General features: G+C 42.2%; 2 protein-coding genes across 4 annotated transcripts; one reads left to right on the top strand and one right to left on the bottom strand.

The window, feature by feature from the left end:
• Positions 1–639: 639 nt before the first annotated feature.
• LRRC41 (leucine rich repeat containing 41) lies at positions 640–14975 on the bottom strand. 3 transcript variants are annotated; one of them, XM_066624881.1, is made up of 10 exons: positions 14749–14975; positions 12221–12307; positions 8139–8209; positions 5617–6796; positions 4857–5108; positions 3346–3507; positions 3026–3124; positions 2392–2514; positions 1776–1851; positions 640–902 (listed from the first exon to the last, which is right to left on the bottom strand). In XM_066624881.1, exons 1-10 carry the CDS (start codon positions 14891–14893, stop codon positions 668–670), a joined length of 2430 nt encoding a protein of 809 aa, XP_066480978.1. In that variant the 5' UTR covers positions 14894–14975; the 3' UTR covers positions 640–667. The 3 variants fall into 3 exon arrangements, with proteins under 3 accessions (XP_066480978.1, XP_066480979.1, XP_066480980.1); XM_066624882.1 differs by having other exon boundaries at positions 14469–14763; XM_066624883.1 differs by lacking the exons at positions 12221–12307; positions 14749–14975 and adding an exon at positions 9398–9448.
• Positions 14976–15214: 239 nt separating this feature from the next.
• On the top strand, positions 15215–18689 carry UQCRH (ubiquinol-cytochrome c reductase hinge protein). Its single transcript, XM_066624884.1, has 4 exons — positions 15215–15332; positions 16763–16789; positions 17804–17965; positions 18424–18689. Exons 1-4 carry the CDS (start codon positions 15282–15284, stop codon positions 18454–18456), a joined length of 273 nt encoding a protein of 90 aa, XP_066480981.1. The 5' UTR covers positions 15215–15281; the 3' UTR covers positions 18457–18689.
• The last annotated feature ends 715 nt before the right edge of the window (positions 18690–19404 follow it).

Genomic DNA, 19404 nt, shown 5'->3' with positions numbered 1-19404 from the left:
TAGAACAGTGGGCAAGGATGAAGGAGTTTGGATACTAATATAAGGGTAACTAAAAAGCACTGCCAGCTGAAAGAGGGAAGAGCTCAAACTCTATGGTAACCGAGGTACTTTTGTGCCATATGGAAGCAACAACTATTTTCCCTGACAACTCTCAAGTAAATACAACTACAGCCGGTATTTGAGGTTTTACTATGAAGAATGTACAGTAGGACTTAAGGTGTGTATCTTCCCACCTCATCCCCAAGCTAGCCTGGAATATAAAATGTACACTTGTAAACTGAAGGAAAAATCAAGGTGCCATCTGCTATTTCCAGTTACTACTACAATTGTCTAAATATGCAGTTGCCAAACCACTATGCATGGAAAAAGCAGTCCCTGTTTGGACTGCTATTACTGTCCCGCTGCATTGTTTGGAAGAAGCCTACCCAATAGCTGTAACATGACACTTTAGCAGTGCCTGCATTTCGTGGTAGACACAACTGCCTAGAATGTTATGTTACAACAATTGAATGGGCTTTGTGTGAGCACTGCAGCAGAATGGTAAGCACTGCTCACATGGGTGAGGAATGCAGGCCATGGGCTGTGGTTTGAGTGCTGGTCTAAATAAAAGTAGGAAGCTAATCAAACTAATCAGCTTTATTAAAAAATATTGTCCACTGAATGATCACTACATCACACTGCTGTAGTCGGCAAAGGCCTGAGAGGAGGCCCATGTATCACTGACCACGCTGCACATAGCTTTTAGCCGCTGAAGAGCCTCTTGAGCCATTATAGGGTCGTGGTCCAGCCAGTTTTGAGTGAGGCACAGTTTGGTGAATTTTATCTGTTCTGAACGTTGAATTACATAACTCTCCAGCTTCTTGGCAAACTCTAGGAGTCCATCAGGCTTGATACAGTTGGAACTGGAGGAGTATAAGACAAGACATAGCCATTGTTACTTGCAGCTTAGCTTTTGTTCATTTAAAGTAGTTTTTTTTCCATACCAGTTAATGTTTCTGAGACTAGTAAGAGTTTCTGCACAGTCCTGACAAACAGCAATAATCTGGTATTTGGTTCTAGGGCACATTGTATTGGATTCAAATCAATCAATCAATCAACAGTATTTATATACCGCTTTTCAACTAAAAGTTCACAAAGCGGTTTACAGAGAAAAATCAAATAACTAAAAATCAAATATCAAATGATCTGTTATCATACAAGTGGACTGTTAGATCACATAACTCTCTTCCCAATGGATGCTGCTACTATTTGTCTGAAATACTGTCTCTTTGAATCAACACCTGAAGACAATACAAATGACTGTATAATAGCAGTTGCTATGCAAATAACAGGTATCTAAATCCTCCTATTGTCATGTGTCCCTAAAAAGAACTGGTGCCTTGCAACAGCTATCATTTTTACCCTGCTCATACTTTTAGTTAGGAGGGAATAAGACATGAACCTTTTTGGGTACAGGCAAGCAAAACCACCAACCCTGTATCTTTAAGATACATTGAAAGTAACTTCTACCTTAGAGTTATAAATATGATTTTGTACTAATTGTGGAAATTTTCTGCATAGAAGAAGGGACTCTAAAATTACCCAGATGGTTTGGGTACTTCAATATAAATAGTTCAGGTGCTGCGAATGCTATGATGGGAACTTCCACCATTGTTTGTAAATTGAAACCTTAAAAGAGGACAAAGGAAAATGTTTGAAAATTGAGGGCTCTAAGAAAGCTACTTCACTGCCATTTCCCCCCAAATAGGACTGATGGCGGTGGTGGAGGAACATACCTTACATCTAGATTACAGATGGAAGAGGATGAATCTTCAGAAAAAATGTCAGCCAGTGCAACCAACCTGTGATTTCCTAATGGAAAAATACAATTTAAATGCACACCATAAGCTAGTGTAGGAAAGCAGTGACACCATAGCCAGAGATGAAGGCAGGCCCACTGATGTAAATTTGATAGCAAATTCTAAATGGGGAATGTCACTGTGAAGTGAACTCAGAATTGTTTGTATAATATGGAAAATGTCATCTCTTCCCTTTTCTATGTCATATTAGACTCAAATGTTAAGTAAGCAACATGTCAACTGAATAACTTAAAATTCAGGTGCAAATTCTGGATACCCAGAAAGGAAAATAAATGAGCAGAAGGACAGAGCTGTGGGGCATGAACTCTGGTACGGAGGAGCCAATTTTTTCCCCCAAGGGGAGGCTCAAAGAATTTGCTTGAAGTCATCTCCCTAAGCCAGTTGGGCTTGAAAGAGAAGACCAAGCAACAGCAGTCCTCAAAACATAAATCAGGCCAAAAGTGTCACTACTGCTGCTTACACTTGAGGTTCCAGCCCACAAGAGAAAAGAGACCAAGCCTCCCAAGAAGGCTGCCACATTCGCTTTACGTACCAAGCCTGTTCCCAGGTAGTTTGAGGCTCTTCAAAGAGGAGTTCTTTTTCACAGTATTTATTATTTCAGGCAGAAATTCAGCAGTACTGTTTTCAAACAGTCGACAAAATGAGAAGGTAATTTCTATCACAAGACAAAGACCAAAGCATTATTTTATATGGAGAGAGATAAGATGGATATAGCAGCAAGCAAAGCCATTCATCCATGTAGAATGAGATGGCAGGAACTTTGCCCAAAGGGGCTGCTAATAAACTGCCATAAGAGAGAAAAGAGGAAGACGTGAAGGCATTCCTCTTTACTGGGTATTTCTTGGTGACACTGGTTTCATCAAGAGCATTATAGAACACAAACTATATCTTAAAAAAGAGACCTCCTTAAAAGCTGATACAAATTAATGGCCAATAAATACAGTGTCTCTCCCATTCTAGATCTTGTGTGACCCCCCCCTCCATAAACTGCCACATGCATTGCATAACTTTCCACTCATAAGCAACTAGGCCTCTTTTCTGACCCAACCACCAGTTCCCACCAGAAAAAGAAAGACCAGTGTTAAATGATGAATGGACAACCTACAGTCCATGCAACAGAACTGTTTAGGGCTGGGGCAGTAGTGGGGCAAGTGAATTTGCCAGACCTTGTAGGATGGGGTCCTGTAGCAGAAAGAGTACTTCTTTTGAGTGGCCAGAAAGGTTGACATCATGAAAGCTTAGACTCTTCAGATTTGGGCTATATTCTGCAAGCAAAGAAGATCTGATAAAAAAAAAGTGGAAGTCACTGGCTCTATGGACAAATGGATCTGTTATGCAACATCTTAGTAGGGTGTTCCAGAGCTAAGCTCAGCCTGTAGATTCATGTCATAATGAATCCTTGACACTACACCCTCTAGGTGCTGAAGATACTAATAGTCCCCCAACACAAGTATTGCCATTACTGGCCGGCTGTGCTACATTGTACCTTTGAGTGCTTGCAGGAGAAGCCCAACTTCAGGATGTGAAATTGCAACACTGTCTAAAGAGAGGGACTGGAGAGGCTTTGAGGCTTTCAGCACAGGCAGCAGGAGACTTGTGTGAAGAGGTTCCCTGGGAAACCTCATCTCAAGATGTTCCAGATGGCTCTCTGGGGGGAGGGAGACCAAGGGGAGGAAAGAAAAAGAACTGCTCATTAAGCTAACACTTTGTACTTTCCTTAAATATTATAGAACAGCACATTCAAATGTTCTAACAACCCATCAACCAAATTTGTGAATGTCTGGTCATGTGAAATGCACAATTCAATTCTGATTCTAGAATGATTGCCCTCACAACAGTAAACCCACATATGTGGTTGTGCTACACAAGAAATGTTTGAAGTTCATAAATCTGAGTAGGGGCATGCAAGATAGGATTCTATAATTGTGAGATGAATCAGAAAGAAGACTTTCCAGACTATTTCATGTTGGATCCTAGACAAAGGTGTACAGCTTGCATTCAATTACAGTTGTATATCATTTAACAGTAGTAGCTAAATCTAGTAGCAAATGCTTTGTTTCAGCAGGCTGCTGAGCAGGAATAATTTCCTTCCCTCTACATTGGGACAGTACAGCAATGAAGTACTTTACCACTATGGTTGCTGTCAGAGTAAACTATTGCTGTTTGAATACTGAAAGAAGGTATGAATGCACCTTTAGCTGCTGCTTTTAGCCAATTTCTGCCCAGTCCACAGGTGTGCACACTTGATCCCTATTGTGTATATGCAATGTTGGGCAGAAATGGATACACAACAAATATATATCCAGAAGCAATTAGGAGGCCAACTATCTTCATGGGATTGAGTGATGTTGTGTTTAAATTAAAAATTTAACCAAGCTTCTTGAGCTGAGAAGTACAGGTAGGCAAAATATAGAGTTACACCAAGCTTTGCCACAAGGAGTCTCAAAGGAACACCATTGCCTTCAAGAAAGAATGGGATTAACCTTTCAAACTAAGTGGCACACTGTCTCAAGAGGGGGATTTTTGACAGAAGGCAAGCCAGGTTTTTGACTTCTTTACTGACAGCCATAGCAGTTTAGAAAGCAACGCCTGATTTCTTTCTCAGAAGACCAATTCCCATATAATCATTTGCAATTTCATTCCCAGGATGAGTGCTGTTAAGGGCAATGTTTGAAGCTATGGGAACTAGTCATACTATAAAGCAACCAGGTGCATGACATAACTCCTGTAGATAAGGGGAACCAGAGTGGGACTCTGTTGTCAGAAGCTCCCTCAGTGGTATAAGGAGTCTTACGCAATCCTTGTATGAGTGGAATACTTCTGATCATGGAGGGGGCTTTCGACAACAGAGTTCTGCTCCATAAAACACCAGAATGTTACCCAATATTTCCAATGAACATAGGGAATGTCTTCATATATCTGACACAAATTAACTCACATATATAAGAAGGAAGATCACATATTACAATGTGACGTTAAAACTGGACAACGTCCTACCTGGAATTTCTTCTTCTAAGAATGCTGAGCCCAATATCTCTTCTGGTCTGTTCCCTTCCATTGGGTTGCTGAGATCAAAGTTGACCAAGAGCATCTGAAGCAATGGAACAGTACTCAAAAGAAAATGGACGAGATTCATGCAAGGGACATATGCAAACGTGTCACTGATGCACACCACACGAAGGGAGTAGTTGCGGTGGCGAGACAGAGCTTGGAGCCCAGACAGGATGCTGACGATATTGGGACCTAGGCCTGGAACCAAATTTTAAAAGGCAAAAATGACACATATACATAGCAAAATTATGATGTTTGAAAGAGAACTGCTCTTTATATCATACAAATTTCCAGCAGAGGCACTGACATGTAAGATCTTTAAACCTGCTTTAGTTTAAGGACTAGATAGTAGAACTCTTGGGTCTAAGAAGTTTGTTGAGGTTTTTCAGAGACTAAAAACACTAGTTGTAAACCAACAGTTACGTAGGCAATTCTACAGCTTATGCAGATCTGTGCAACAGTTTAGTGATGGTGGTTGCAATGCTATATGCACCTTCCTGGGAGTAAGTCTCAGTAGACTTCGGAGTAGACTTGCATAAGAATTGTGCTGAAGTCTGAACACTTGTGTTTTAAGTCTCTGAAGTCCTGCATAGAGTGTGTTTGGTTAATCTGAAGTCAATAGCAAATTAGTTTCACAACACTCCCTTTCCAAAGATTAAAACCAATAGCAAAATGTGGTGGAAGTCACATATGGTTTATCACTCACCATTCAAAGTCAGAACAAGCTTTTCTAAAGATACCCAAGAGCTCAACAGGTTACCCAGCATCTGGCACGTATTCTTGGTCAGAGGGACAGAGAACACTTCCAGGGTGGACACACTTCTGAAGTGGCCTATCGATTTCAGAGCCGTAATGCCAGTAAGCTGAGCCTCATCAGGGCCAATCATAGTAGTAGTGCTAGCAGCTTCTGCTGAGAGAGGTGAATCACTAGCAAGATTCTGTCCTTCCTCCCCACTACTCCTCTGGCTAAACAGTGCTTTCTCTCTCTCTTCCCTTGCAACTGCAAAGAGAAAATCATAAAGGTCTTCTGATTCAGTAGTGGCTTTGTTATGCCTCTGACAGCTTCTGTGCTTAGCTCTCAGCCTCTTTTGAGATTTCCCTGAAGAAGGGCCAGCTTGAACCGTTCTTAACGATCCCTCTTTGGCATTACAACTCTCTAAACTGGTGATGTTCTGCATACTGCTTTGGGAAGGACTGCTGCCCGGTCTACAGTTCATTGGGTTTTCAAGGCTCTTGCAGCTGGTTCTGGCATGTTCTACTGCATTTTCAAAGCCTGGAACAGATTCTTGAGACATATTGGGCAACTCTTTCTTATTCCTCACATCTTCATCACTACATGGTCCAGCTGTTGATTTGGGAAACAACTGGCTTGAGCCCAAAAGAGGGTTATGTTTTTGATCTGGTTTTTGGCTCCAGTCAACAGACTTCTCTCTGCACATATGGCAAAGGCTTTCTTGGCTTGTAAGCATTTTCCCTGGGTGCCAAACTCCAGCACTCATTTTCAGAAGGAGGACTAAAAGTTCTGAGTCAGGATCAGGCCACGAGTACATAGACAGGCGATTCACAGCTCCATGATGAATCACACGATGTAGGAATAAACTCAGCTGTTGCCTCGTGGATGGACTGGTTGAGAGGAGGTGATGGAATGTCAAAGATCTGAGTGAGACAGTCAAATTGTCTAGAACTCTATGATTGTGCTTGGCCATAAGCTCCAATACTTCCTCAAGCATGTTGTCAAAGGTAAGATGGGTAACATGTTGTGAAGTGTGTAACAAGGGCAAAAAGCAGGGATCGCTCAAGCGCTGGTCTGAAGACACATCCAAGAACCCACGAAGCACATCTGAGAAGAACGTTTCAAGGAACCTCTTCCTCCAGCACTTGATGCTCTGTAATGCAATTGAACCAAACAACAGTAAATGCCACATGCAGTCCAAGCTTAGTTACATTTAACAGAAGTAAGACCCACTAATGCCTTATATCCAAATAGGCTACAAAGTTACACACATACAGATATATGTCTTTTAATACTGTGAACACGTTCTGGAAAACTGCTGTGTAACATGGCACTGTGGGAGGTAATTATAACATTGTTCAAATGCAGATGTGTTCAAAGGATTGTACTCATCAGGGCATTAGGTCAGAGCCTGCTGTATTGCTGACCTCTGCTGCCATCACTCCTCCTGCATAGCAGTGGAGGAAGATGATGAGAGAAGATATGCTCAGGAGAATGAGCCAAGTTGTGACTCACCCTCTGGAACTGTAGCACTTGTTGAATAAGGCATTTAGGTTAGAATGCCTTGCCCACTATTTCCTCTCTTGAAGCATTTCCTGGTAGCAAATGATTGGTCCAGTGTTAGCTGGAATCACCCTTCTCATTGGTGCAGAATATTCTCACTAGAATATGCAGCTTCCATTGGCTGAAAGCACAGCACTGGTACTTTTCCACACCATTTACTGAAAAATTACACCCAGGACAAAGAGTGCTATAATGAAACAGTGTTATAGTAAGCAGCTTTGTAGGAGGCACTAATATATTTAAAAAATGATGGATACACACTACTACACTTGGGATCACTTAGGTCCAAGGAAAGTCACAGAACAATTGTGCTCCCAGCCAGGAGTAAAAGTACAATGTTCTTAAATAAATTTAAGACCGTATTTATTTATTTAAGACCGTATTTATTTATTTATTATGTATGCCAATAAAGGTTCTCGGAATTAAATAAAAATAAATTGTTTTGTCTACTTCCAATCAATATAATGGCTCTTGCAGTTAAATTAGGGAACAAAGGCTGGGCCTGAGAACATCTTATTAATATAAAGCTCACTGCAAAAGTCTGACTGATTAACTCAAACCAAACCTGTAGTACAGTTTGTGAAATTTTGATGCCTAAAAATGTCATGTGTTCTGAATGCATACATACCACCAAAAGAACATATATTTTAATATATCATTATGGGGAGGTTTAGAAGAATAAATTGAACAAATATAAGTTTTGTTTCTAACTGACCAAGTTATGGAAAATTTTGGAAACTGCCTCTGAAGTGGCAAAAGCCCTGCAGTTAACTCACTGGTCAACTTTTCTAATAGACCTGTATACAGAATAAAGTCTACCATTGAAACAAGTCCAAAAGATTGTGACAGTTGATAAATCAAATAAGCCACAATGATGGGCCACTTTGCCTTTTCAGGTGTGTCCATTTTGTGGGTCACGTTGTTTAACTCACCTCTAATCTAGATGATCTTGGTTTTATAATGTCAAACCAGAGCTTGCACCATATAGGCTGGGTTGAGATTCCTGAGAACACAAATAATATACTTTAAAAATATAAATATATGTATTTTAAAAATGTAGTCTATGCAGTTACTTATGCATACACACTTATACATGGTATATGGTTTGTTATAACAACATATTAAATACACAGAGCAGTGGGCCCAATGCTGTTCAATTTTCCAGTGCTGGTACATACCCCATTGGCAAAGCTGCATCAGTGCTGGAAAGCTGGATAGAATTGGGCCCTTTGTCAGCTAATGGCACCTGTTTTAAGATTAGTACAAGTTACCATGGTAGTACAGATTAGTACAAATTACCATTAGCTTTGGCATCAGGGTTAATAATTATTTGCACTGTTTTCAAAAAAATAATGTAGACACAACTTTTTAGCAAACTTTATAACATATCAGTCTCACAAATCAGTTTATTTTGCTAAAACCTAAGACATATACTCACCTAAGGTTGCAATCCTAACAGAGTACAGACTTCTATGGAAGCAAGTCCCACTGAACTCATTAAGACTTACCTCTGAGTAGACAGGCCTAGCATTGCTATGACAGTCTATCTAGTGAAACCTTAGCCAAGATTTGAACTCAGGTTTTTTGCATCAAAATGATTCACTGTGTAAATGGTGTATCCAATTATTAGGAAGTACAACTTGAAAAGTACTTTTTATAAGTCCCTCAACTGTTCAAAGAGAACTTACTGAAGACGGTAAGCTCTTCAAAAAAAGATGAGCGACTAAAATCACACACTTCACTTTACTTCAAAGGTGGATTGTGCAGTTTGCTGCCAGGGGCCTGGAAGTAACAAAATGCTAGAATGCTATAATTTAGTCTAGTCTAATCCACTAACACCTTCTGAAAAAAATTCCAGTATCCCATTGAAATCTATTTCACAGCAAACTCAAACTATATGTTCATATCCTATTCTCCTTCCTAGGGGCTCAGAGTAGCACTTTAGGCCACAATCCTAAATATACTTTTGTGGGATTAAGTGCTAGTTAGCAAAATGGGACTACTTCTGAGTAAACATGCATAAGGTTGTGCTAAAAATATGTGGATTAGGCTGAGAATGACCTGCACAAGGCTATCCTGTGATCCTAGATTTAAACAGAGATCATTAAATGACTGCCTTTTTAACTATTGTTTATTAGTAGTGGAAAAGAGACCAAGCTGACAATCAAGACTTCTTAGGTTCAGATCTCACCTCTGCCATGAACTCTCTTGGTGGCCTTAGGCAAGCTGCTCCCTTTCAGGTTCAGCTGCAATATGAGGATAATACTACTTACTACTTACTCATCTTATCAGGTTGTTGTGAGGACAACATGAAGATAATCCATGTGAGGTGCTTTCCACACCCAGACAGTGCTTTTTAAATGTTAAAAAATAATACACAGTCCTATGCTCAGAGGTTCTGACAAATTATTTGCTTTATGCAATAGTTTTTACAACAAAGTTAACTATTACGTTGCTAACTTGGGACTTTTCAACCTTTTTTGGCAGTACTACTTTTCCAAGAACCAGTTTTGCAGATCTCTTTAGTACAGTGATTTTCAACCAGTGTGCCACGGAACATTGGAGTGCTAGGAGTGGTCCAAAGGTGTACTATTGGAGTTTTGCAAATATATCTATTTATTAAATAAATGTCATTTAATAATAAGGCCATTGAGGATGTGAACCCCCTACCAGAAGCATGGTGTGCCTTGTCAATTGTCAAAAGACTGATGGTGTGCTTTGACAATTTTAGTGCCTTGAGATGAAAAAGGTTGAAAAATAACTGCTTTAGCAAGTATTCTGTGCTCCTTGAAGGAAGTGCGGTATGAAAATGTGAAAAATAAAAATAAATAAATGCTACTGGTTTGAAAGGACTACCTAACCCTAGTTATTGCTGATCATCCTGTCTCAAATGCAACTGAACTTCAGTAAGCATGGTATCTGAGGTCAACATACTTCCACTGCAGCAAAAATGGAAAACCACTTGACTCAGTTCACTGATGATATGAGGAAACTGAGAAAAATGATTAGCAGGACAGGAACGGTTGAAGTGGATCTGTTGCCTGACATCAGCACTGCTGCCCCATTCCCCAAAAGAAATAAAAATGCAGACACTTAAGGTCCATTTAAGGGACCGCATGAATAAGGAGTGTGGTGAGTGGGTAAGGATTGATGCAGCTGACTGACAGCCCAATCCTAGCCACATTTTCCTAGAAGTAAGCCCCATTGACTCTAATGGGATTTACTTCTGAGTAGACATGCATAGGATTGGGCTGTAATGCAGCTACTAACTGATGCAGCTCTGCCCATGCAGTGCTGGAGGGAGGTGGTGCTGACTCAGGGTGAAGGGCAAGTTTGCTGCTCCCCTGCCATCTACTGCTTAATGTGAGTTGCATTGTCTATCATGGATGCAAGTATGGTTCTTAGTAAAGCTCCTTGTCACAAAAGGGATTGACAAGAAAGAGTCCCTTGTCATTTTAAGATTAACAAATCCATCTCAACAGAAGACTTTGTGGACTACAGTTCACTTCTTCAAAAGCTCCGGGAAAAGGATCACCGCAGACACTCGCCTACAAGTCGATCCCACAGATAAGTCAAGGGCAGGTTTTAAGCCAACAATCATGGAATTTTCTATGACCCTTGGATAAGTCAGGGGTTAAACTTAGGGGGGTGTCTGACTATAGTTTTGTCTGATTTTACTGGAGGCCAGATCCTGAAAAATAATCCACCACTAATTGTTACCTAAGAACTCTAGTCTCTAATTTATTAAAAACATAGTAAAAGATCATAAGATACATTTTTATTCTTTTTAAATTCTGGTCTTCATCACCTTTTCGTAAGTACTATCAGAATAAGTGCACTGTAAACAACATACCAGTAAAACAGTGGTTCCCAGCCTGGTATTCATGTACTCCCAGGGACACTCAACAGGACCTTTAGGGGTACTTGAAAAAGAATGGAATAATGGTAGAAAAAGACAGGTCATGCTCCAGAATGCCTTGCAAGACAGGAATGTCTTGCAAGGACCAGCAAGGCAGGTAGCTAGTTGGCTGTGAAAGCCCCACCAATAGCTAGTTTTTGGTCATCAATTCATGTATGAACCAGCGATTGAAAACCAGCACAGTAAAAAAGCTGAAACATAATATGGAAAGTGATCAATCACCCAGAATTTCTCAGCACACTTCTGGCGCAAAACAGTGCAAAGTCGTCTTCTGTTCTTTGAACAGATAAAAAGAAAAAACATTGTGATAAATACATGAAGTCTGGGCTTTCATATAGAGGAGATGAGGGCTTGTATTATTAATTACAAACATTTTGCTAATATGAAGGGTACAATTTATGGAAATGGGTTGCCAAGGGATATGCAAGTGAAAAAGGTTGGGAACCACTGCAGGAGAACCATGAATCAAATCCACCTTTAAGGTGTCGTGTGTGTTAAGCCAGAAGCTATACGTACAACATACAACCCATAACACATAACTGGGAGTGTGCCATTCAATTCACAGCAGAGAGATGAAGTTGCATATATTTGCAACCCTTTTTACTCAGAAGTAGACCCACTGCTTTCCATGGGTGTTATTCTTAAGTAAGGGTGCATTGAATTGTAGCCTGCTTCAAATAGAAAGGAGGATTCCCATCCTAGTGTTTCAAAAAACAGACCTGCATTGCAAGCATTTGCAAAGCAGAACCAGGCTGCAGCAGAAGGAAGGGGAATAAAAGGTTAACCAATTGCTTCTAAGGAGCTGTGCCTGCCTGCTGCTTGAGAAACTTGTCGCCTGTCTGCCCTTGAGAAACAAAACTTTTCAGAGCTGAAAGGATCTGATTGACCCGGAGATAAGGTGAAGTGATAATTTGAGCTTGATTACTTGGTAAAAATTTCATGTACTATAGGTGAGTATCTATAGTTTGTTTACTATGATAAGCACAAAAGAAGCAATGTTTCAAAATGCATGAAAGCAAAATTAGCCTTCCTTGGACATCAGAAATCACTATTGTAAAACATTATTCTATCCCATCCCTGCCCCTAGTTACAGACCTTTTTTCACAGCTGTCTCTTCAATTCGCTCCAGGTAGTAGATGTTAAGCAGAGGCAAGATGCCCTGGAGAATTGGGCCTGGAAGTGCTTTTAGGAGGAGAAATGGGTACAAAGCATTATTTCATTTGCAGAGAAAGATTAATTTTAGGTGACACAGGGCCTGTTTAGACCTGCTTTGCTTCAGGATTAAACATCAGAGGACTGCACCTCAAGTTATTCTAATCTACTGAAGTCCCCTGATGTTTTCCTTACTGCAATCCTCTTCAATGTTTTTTGTGCCACAATCCCAAATGAAAGAATCCTCACCAAACCCACCCTCCTCCCAGGACCCAATCTGTCCACCACTGTTTCCACCTGTCCCATTTCCCCCTCCCTGTTGTGACTTCACCATAACCCTGTGAGGTAGCAGTCAGATCAGACAGGCCTTAGGAAGCACAGGGCAAGACAGTGAGAAGAGGTTGTGCAAGAATATATCAAGAACTCAGTTTTGAAAAGACAGTACCATTATTGGATTGGATCCAAGTCCTCTCTTGCACAGGTTTTGAAAGGTTGCTACAACCGCCCATATGACGCTTTGTGATCCCATTGGGGTCACGACTCACAGGTTGGAGAACACTGCCTTAGTGCATATTTCTGTAGTATAGGATATGCTGGGAAACCCTAGCTGCATAAAACCTTAGGCTAATTCCCCTGTAGCCTAAGCTTCTTTTTGGTTTGAGAAAGTTATGTTCTACAACGAACCTCACAGTTCAATAGGATGCAAGTCATGCAAGTAAGGCTGTTACTTCTACCCTTCTATACTTGGACTTGATCCACAATAGCACTATATCAGCATTTATCAATGTTTGTCCCCCACCATACAGCCTTGCATGGTCCACCTATTGGAAGTACCACTAGAAGTAACTGGCAATGATGTTGCCAGTTACATTCTAGGTTGGGAGGCCAGGTGTGACATTACAAACACTGGTAAGAGGCTCAGGTTGCAATCCTATCCGCACTTTCCTGGGAGTAAGCCCCATTGAGCACATTGCCTTACTTTTGAGTAAACATGCATATGATTGTCTAGAGCTCTGACTGCCAAGATGAGCCTTCTGTTGCTGTTTGTTGCATTGCATTGCTGGTCTCATTGCCGGGTGATGGGAATCTGGGGTTCTTGTGAGTAACACCACCTCAGTTTGAGAAACACTGCACTATACTGTTGGTGCACATGTGGCTTATAGGATGCACTTACAGGATTCAAAGTATTAAAATGTTCCCTGATGTCAGATAAGAACATAAGAAGAGCCCCGCTGGACTAGATGGACTAGAAGCCCATCTAGTCCAGCCCCCTGCATCTCACAGTGGCCCACCAGATGCCTCAGGGAGCACACAAGACAACAAGAAACCTGCATCCTGCTGCCCTCCCTTGCACCTGGTAACCCACTTCTAAAATCAGGGGGTTACACATACCCATCACAGCTTGTAACCTATGATGGAGTTTTCCTCCAGAAATCTGTCCAATCCCCTCTTAAAGGCATCCAGGACAGATGCCATCACTGCGTCCCATGGCAAGAAGTTCCACAGATTAATTACACTGTCTTCAGGTTATAACAGGGGTGTCCAAAGTTTTTGGCAGGAGGGCCACATCATCTCTCTGACACTGTGTCGGGGGCCATAATGTAAATTATGTAATGTAAAATACTTAAATTAATTTACATTTCAAATTTGAATAAATTTACATAAATGAATAAAGATGAACTTATATGAATGAATGAAGGTCTTGTAATAGCTCAAGGCCTAAAAAAAGACCTTGCACAAAGCAAGTCTGGCCTCTCCTTTGCTGCCGCTACTGCATCACAGACCTGAAACAACAAGCAGTGGAGGGAGCCCTCATCCCACAGCTCACTTGAGAGGCCAAACAGTTGGCTTGGCCTCACGCTGAGAGCTGTTGCGTTGGGCCAGTGTGGGCTCCAACAAATCTCCGGAGGGCCAGAGGCTCACTGGAGACTAGGGGCTCCCTGAGGGCTGCATAGAGAGGCCTTGAGGGCCACAAGTGGCCCCAGGACCGGGGTTTGGGCACCCCTGGGTTATAATATAGGGACATTAAAAAAGCCTGGCAGGATCCGGCCCAAAGCCCACCTAGTCCAGCCTCCTCTATCTCACAGAAGCCTCAGGGAACACACAAGACAACAGGAGACCTGCAACCTGGTGCCCTCCTTGCACAGGCATTCAGAGACAGCCTACTTCTCAAGTCAGAAATTGCACATACGCATCATGGTTGTAACCCGTGGTGGACTTTGCCTCCCAAAATGTGTCCAGTCCCCTCTTAAAGGCATCCAGCCAGGTGCCACCTCCACATCCCGTGGCAGGGTGTTCCACAGGCCAACCGCACGCTGGGCAAAGAAACGTTTTCTCGAGTCCAAGCCCCGCCCGTCGCGATCAGGAGCCTGACGGACCCCTCCAGACAGAAGGAGGGGCAAGTGCAGGCAGCGCTCTCTGGGCAGGCGGTGGTGCTTGCGAAGCCGAACCAGAGGCCTGGCCTTCCTTACCCCAGACCTCCTTCTCCAGCTGCCGCATCGCGGAGCTGACCACCGCCGCGCTCAGCGCAAAGAGGGCGGGGGGCCCGCGCCCGGCGGCTTCCTCCCCGGACTCGGTCTCCATGCTGCCAAGGCCAGGGCTCCGCACAGGCCGCATCACGCCATCTTGGGAAGGTCCTTTGTTGTGGGCGTGTCACGGCAGGCGCCGCCATCTTACGTAAGTCGAGCGTTTCTTCAGGCCCCGACGCCATTCTGGCGGGTCAGGCGGCCATACTGGTAGGGTCACCAAAGTCACGCACGGGAACGCCTACCACGGCGCCACATCCGGTGCATTGTCGCTATTCCCTTTCCGGTCCGTCTCCGGGAGCCAGCCCCAGCGTGGCCCGCGGGTCTCGCTTCCGTGCAGTGCCTGACACGGTTAGGCAGGGGAGCCATCTTAGGAAGGTCGGCTCGGGGGAAGCGCCATCTTGGAACGGAGGCGGGACTTCCGCTGAGCGCGCCGGTGACCCTTGGGCGTCCTTCGGAGGCAGGGAAGCGGAGCCGAGATGGGTCTGGAGGATGAGAGGATGCTGGAAGGCCGCAGTGGGGACCCCGAGGTGAGGGCTGGCCGGTGCGGTGGGAGAAGAGCGGCTTCTCGGGCCTGTGCTTGTCGCGGGTCTCTGCTCTTGTCACCACCCCTCCCCTTTTCTCTCCCCCTCCCCCTCCCCCCCAAGCTGTGCCTGAGTGTCAAACAAGGGCAGCCCACTGTGCCCTGCTTCTGGGAGCTGCCTGTGACTGAAGGCTGAGTCACTGGCTCTCTGTTCCCATCTCTCCTCAAACTGTGGCATCCACACTGTGTCCACTTGCAGAGCCAGGTCTACATGTTGCTTGGCAGTGCCTTCAGTTTCATGTTCCCATTACTTACCCGTGGCTGCTTCCGATGCTGCCTCATGCAAGCTTATTCTACCCGCCTCTGTCACAGCGATGCGCGACCTTTTTCATCTCGCAGCACACTGACAAGGCGCTAAAATTGTCCAAGCGCGCTGTCAGGTTTTTGACCGTTGACAAGGCACATCGTGCTGCCTGTGAGGGTCTCGCATCCCCCTGCTGGCCCTATTTCCCTCAAGTTCCTGTGGCACACCTCTGGACCACTTGCCACACACCAGTGTGCCACAGCAGGTTGAAAATGGCTGCTCTATCATGTCTGCTCCTTGATCTTTCTATACCGCTATTTCTCAACCAGTGGTACTGGTGCCACCAGTGGTACTTGAGGTGGTGGTACTTGTGGGGCCTCTGGACACTCACTGTCTGGCGGCAAGACAGGAACACAACACAGTAAACAGCAACAGGAGGCTTCAAAGCATGTACTCAACACAACAAACAGAGCATCAAAGCATGCGCTTGAAAAGCCCTCACATCCGTCCTGAGCCTCTTACTGGTGTGTGTCACATCTGGCCTCCAAACCTAGAAGTAACGTGATGATGTCATTGCTAGCTACTTCATGTGGTACTTTGAATAGGTAGACCATGTGAAGTAGAATGGTGGTGGACAATGTTGAGAAACACTGTCCTATACCAAGAAATTTCCAGTGAGACCTTCTGGAGCTTAGCCTTGTTGCTTTCTTGGCACTCATCTCTGTGAGGAGCTACCTGCACTACCTAGGAAGGTAGAGGAAGACTTTGCATCATGACTTTGGTTATAGTTAAACCCTGACTGTCCTCTAACAGGAAGAGCTTTGTTGCATAGTAATTCTGTCAAACGATATTATCTCTCTTCTGCCAACTACTTCATAAAGAGACAATGGATATTCTTGTTCTGCAGCACTGTGAAAGGTTTCACCACATGATCTAGGGTAGCCTGTAAAATTTATATCTAATGTTGCTTTGATGATGAATTCTGAATGATTATATGGGAATAAACAAAAATCATACTAAAATACAAAATGCACATTGCAAAAGAAAAGCTATAGAAAGTGGTTAATTTTGCTTTAGCTGAATATGCAAACTAGCAATAAACTTATGAATTTGTTCTTTTCCTGTTTATGTAGGATGAAGAAGAAGAAGAAGATTTAGTGGTATGTAACTTTTGATTATACTGAAAAATGAGAAACCTTCAAAGGTTCCAAAGAGGGCAACAAAACATTTCTTTAAAAAATCCTATTCCATACCATCTTTCTTGAGAAGTTGAAAAACTAGCATTTGTACAAGATTGTGTTTGGATAGAGGCTGTGGTTGAAGACTGGGGATCAGACCTGAAAGTTCATTATTGAAGCGTTAATGCATTTTTTCCTGGGTGGCAAAGCTAGATACAAAAACATAACTGCAGAGCAACTTTTCTTGAGATCACAACATAACTATTCTTGTGGTACTTACTGTGATAATTTGTAAATTATGAATACTTGTGGAATCTTGAGCAGTTTCTACATGACCCTTGGTGACACATCAAGTGGATGTCAACTGCAAAGCTAGATATAGCTTGCTTTTTTTTTTCTTCTTAGACTGATGGGTCAGGACCAAAATCACGGGTTACATTTGATAAGTGGAATGTCTTTTTCAACTCTGGCTTTAAGCTATTTGATATGCTAAAAAACAATACTACTTTGTTGTTGTACTGTACCTTGTATGCATATTGTTCCTAAATTGTGTGATTTGGATACATTTGGAACACTTCAAACTTTGCCTGAAGCTTCCTTTAATATTCCTTGTTAATATTAGAGCAGAAGTTGACATCAACTGGCTTGCAATCTATATGTGGGCTTTGCTTCCCAAGAAAGTTCTATGCAGTTGTTAAGGTCTGTGTTATAATCCTGAAGCTAATTTAGAAAGATTTTTTTAAGCTAAGCTATCCTGGCTATGATGAGAAGGAAATTGATTTTTGAAACAGAATATTAATTGCATTTGGTATTCACAAGCATGTTGGGATTTTTCTGTCTAGGATTGGAAAGCTTATATATTCTAGGTTGTTCTGGTATCATGCGGGGAGATAAGATTGAATCCATTTCTTGGTAATGGGCCATTGTTAGGAGAGAAGTTGAACCCATTTGCATTAACTGGTGTTTCTGTTATGCATTGATTTTTTCTTCTTCTAGGATCCTCTGACTACTATCAGGGAGCAGTGTGAGCAGATAGAGAAATGTGTGAAAGCTCGGGAAATCCTAGAGCAGTGTGATGCCCGAGTGTCATCCAAATCCCATACAGAAGAGCAGTGTACCGAAGAGCTCTTTGATTTCTTGCATGCTAGAGACCACTGTGTAAGTTTGCTTGAGAGTAACTCTTAACTGCAAATATTGGTTTGTGAACTTTTCCTCAAGTTTTGACCCAAAGAACCTAATTTGATATTGATATAGTCTGAATAAGGTGCAACTATAGAATTATGAAAAGTTGAAACACCTGTTTAATATTTTGGGTTTGAAGCCAGAAAGATTATGTCTTTCAAATTTGTCAATCTTTGCTGGTTGTTCAGAAATTCAGTGAAGTAACTGTTCAAAGTTTTGTAGGAATGTTCCTACACAAAGTTTGTGTAGGAATTATGAATGGGCTTGTTGCTCCTAAAATACCAACACATCAGACTGCAATAAGTGAGAGTATGCTATGCAGGAGTGCAGTTAATCCCCAGCAGTAATACAGGGAATTTTAGAAAGACTTGCACCTTTGTTGAAAGCTCCTGAAGTCACATTTAACTTGTTGTATTCTTCTCTTCGATTTTTAGGTGGCTCATAAACTCTTCAGCAAGTTGAAATAAGTGTTCATACAAGCCTTTTTCCACTTCCTGCACCCATAATAAAAACCTGAATATGTTTTCTTTGAGCAAACTTGCTAGTTTATATCTGTGACTTGACAGTGAAAGGAACTAGAGCTGTTGATTCTGTGTGAATTCAAGAATTGCCATCCAGATATGTCAGTCTTCTGTGAAAGATGTGCAGCTATTAACAATTGCTTCTGTAACATACTATATTAAACATATTTCCTGTGAAAGTGTTGTGCTTCTTGTGACAACTAAGTATCCTAGCATGATCTGAGATTAGACACAAAAAAAATTCATGGAATTTAATTACTAATTACATATTCATAATTTCAAAACTAAATTACATACAGGCTTACTTTCTGGCTCAAGTAGGTGATGCAGAATTGGATCTTAATGGGATATACCATCAATATCTTACTTAAAAAATGAAATCTGATTCAGTTTAGTAACTGAAGCTTACCCTAGCCTCTGTCAGGATTTTTACAAGACTGGTGTTAAAGGCACTTAAAGTACTTAATAACAATGTTGATGGACATAGGCCTGAACTCTCTAGCCCAATCCTATCCAGTTTTCCTACTGCTGGTGCAGCTGTGCCAATAGGACATGCACTGCATCCTGTGGTGTAGGGGCAGTGACTGAGGCCTCCACAAGATATGGGAACATGTGTTCCATTACCTCAGGGCTGTATTGCAGCTGCACTTGTGCTGGAAAGTTGGATAGGATTGGGTCCATAATCAGGTCATGTTACCTATCAGAAGAATGATGTACTAAAGATATGGATCTCACCTCTGCAATGGAGGTAATGATATTCAATAAGCTTGAAACTTTGGCCTATTTACAACAAGGAACAAATGTTTCACAGGTGTGTAGAACTAGAGCATGTTTTTTGTCTCCACTGTAGGGATCTTTTGTGATCCATAGAAAAGAGTTTGGCCAAGGAACTTT

The sequence above is a fragment of the Tiliqua scincoides genome, chromosome 4 (assembly GCF_035046505.1).
Source record: "Tiliqua scincoides isolate rTilSci1 chromosome 4, rTilSci1.hap2, whole genome shotgun sequence".
Classification (NCBI taxonomy): Eukaryota; Metazoa; Chordata; class Lepidosauria; order Squamata; family Scincidae; genus Tiliqua; species Tiliqua scincoides.
Note: the sequence above shows the minus strand (reverse complement) of the source record. Positions and strands in the feature narration are given on the sequence as shown.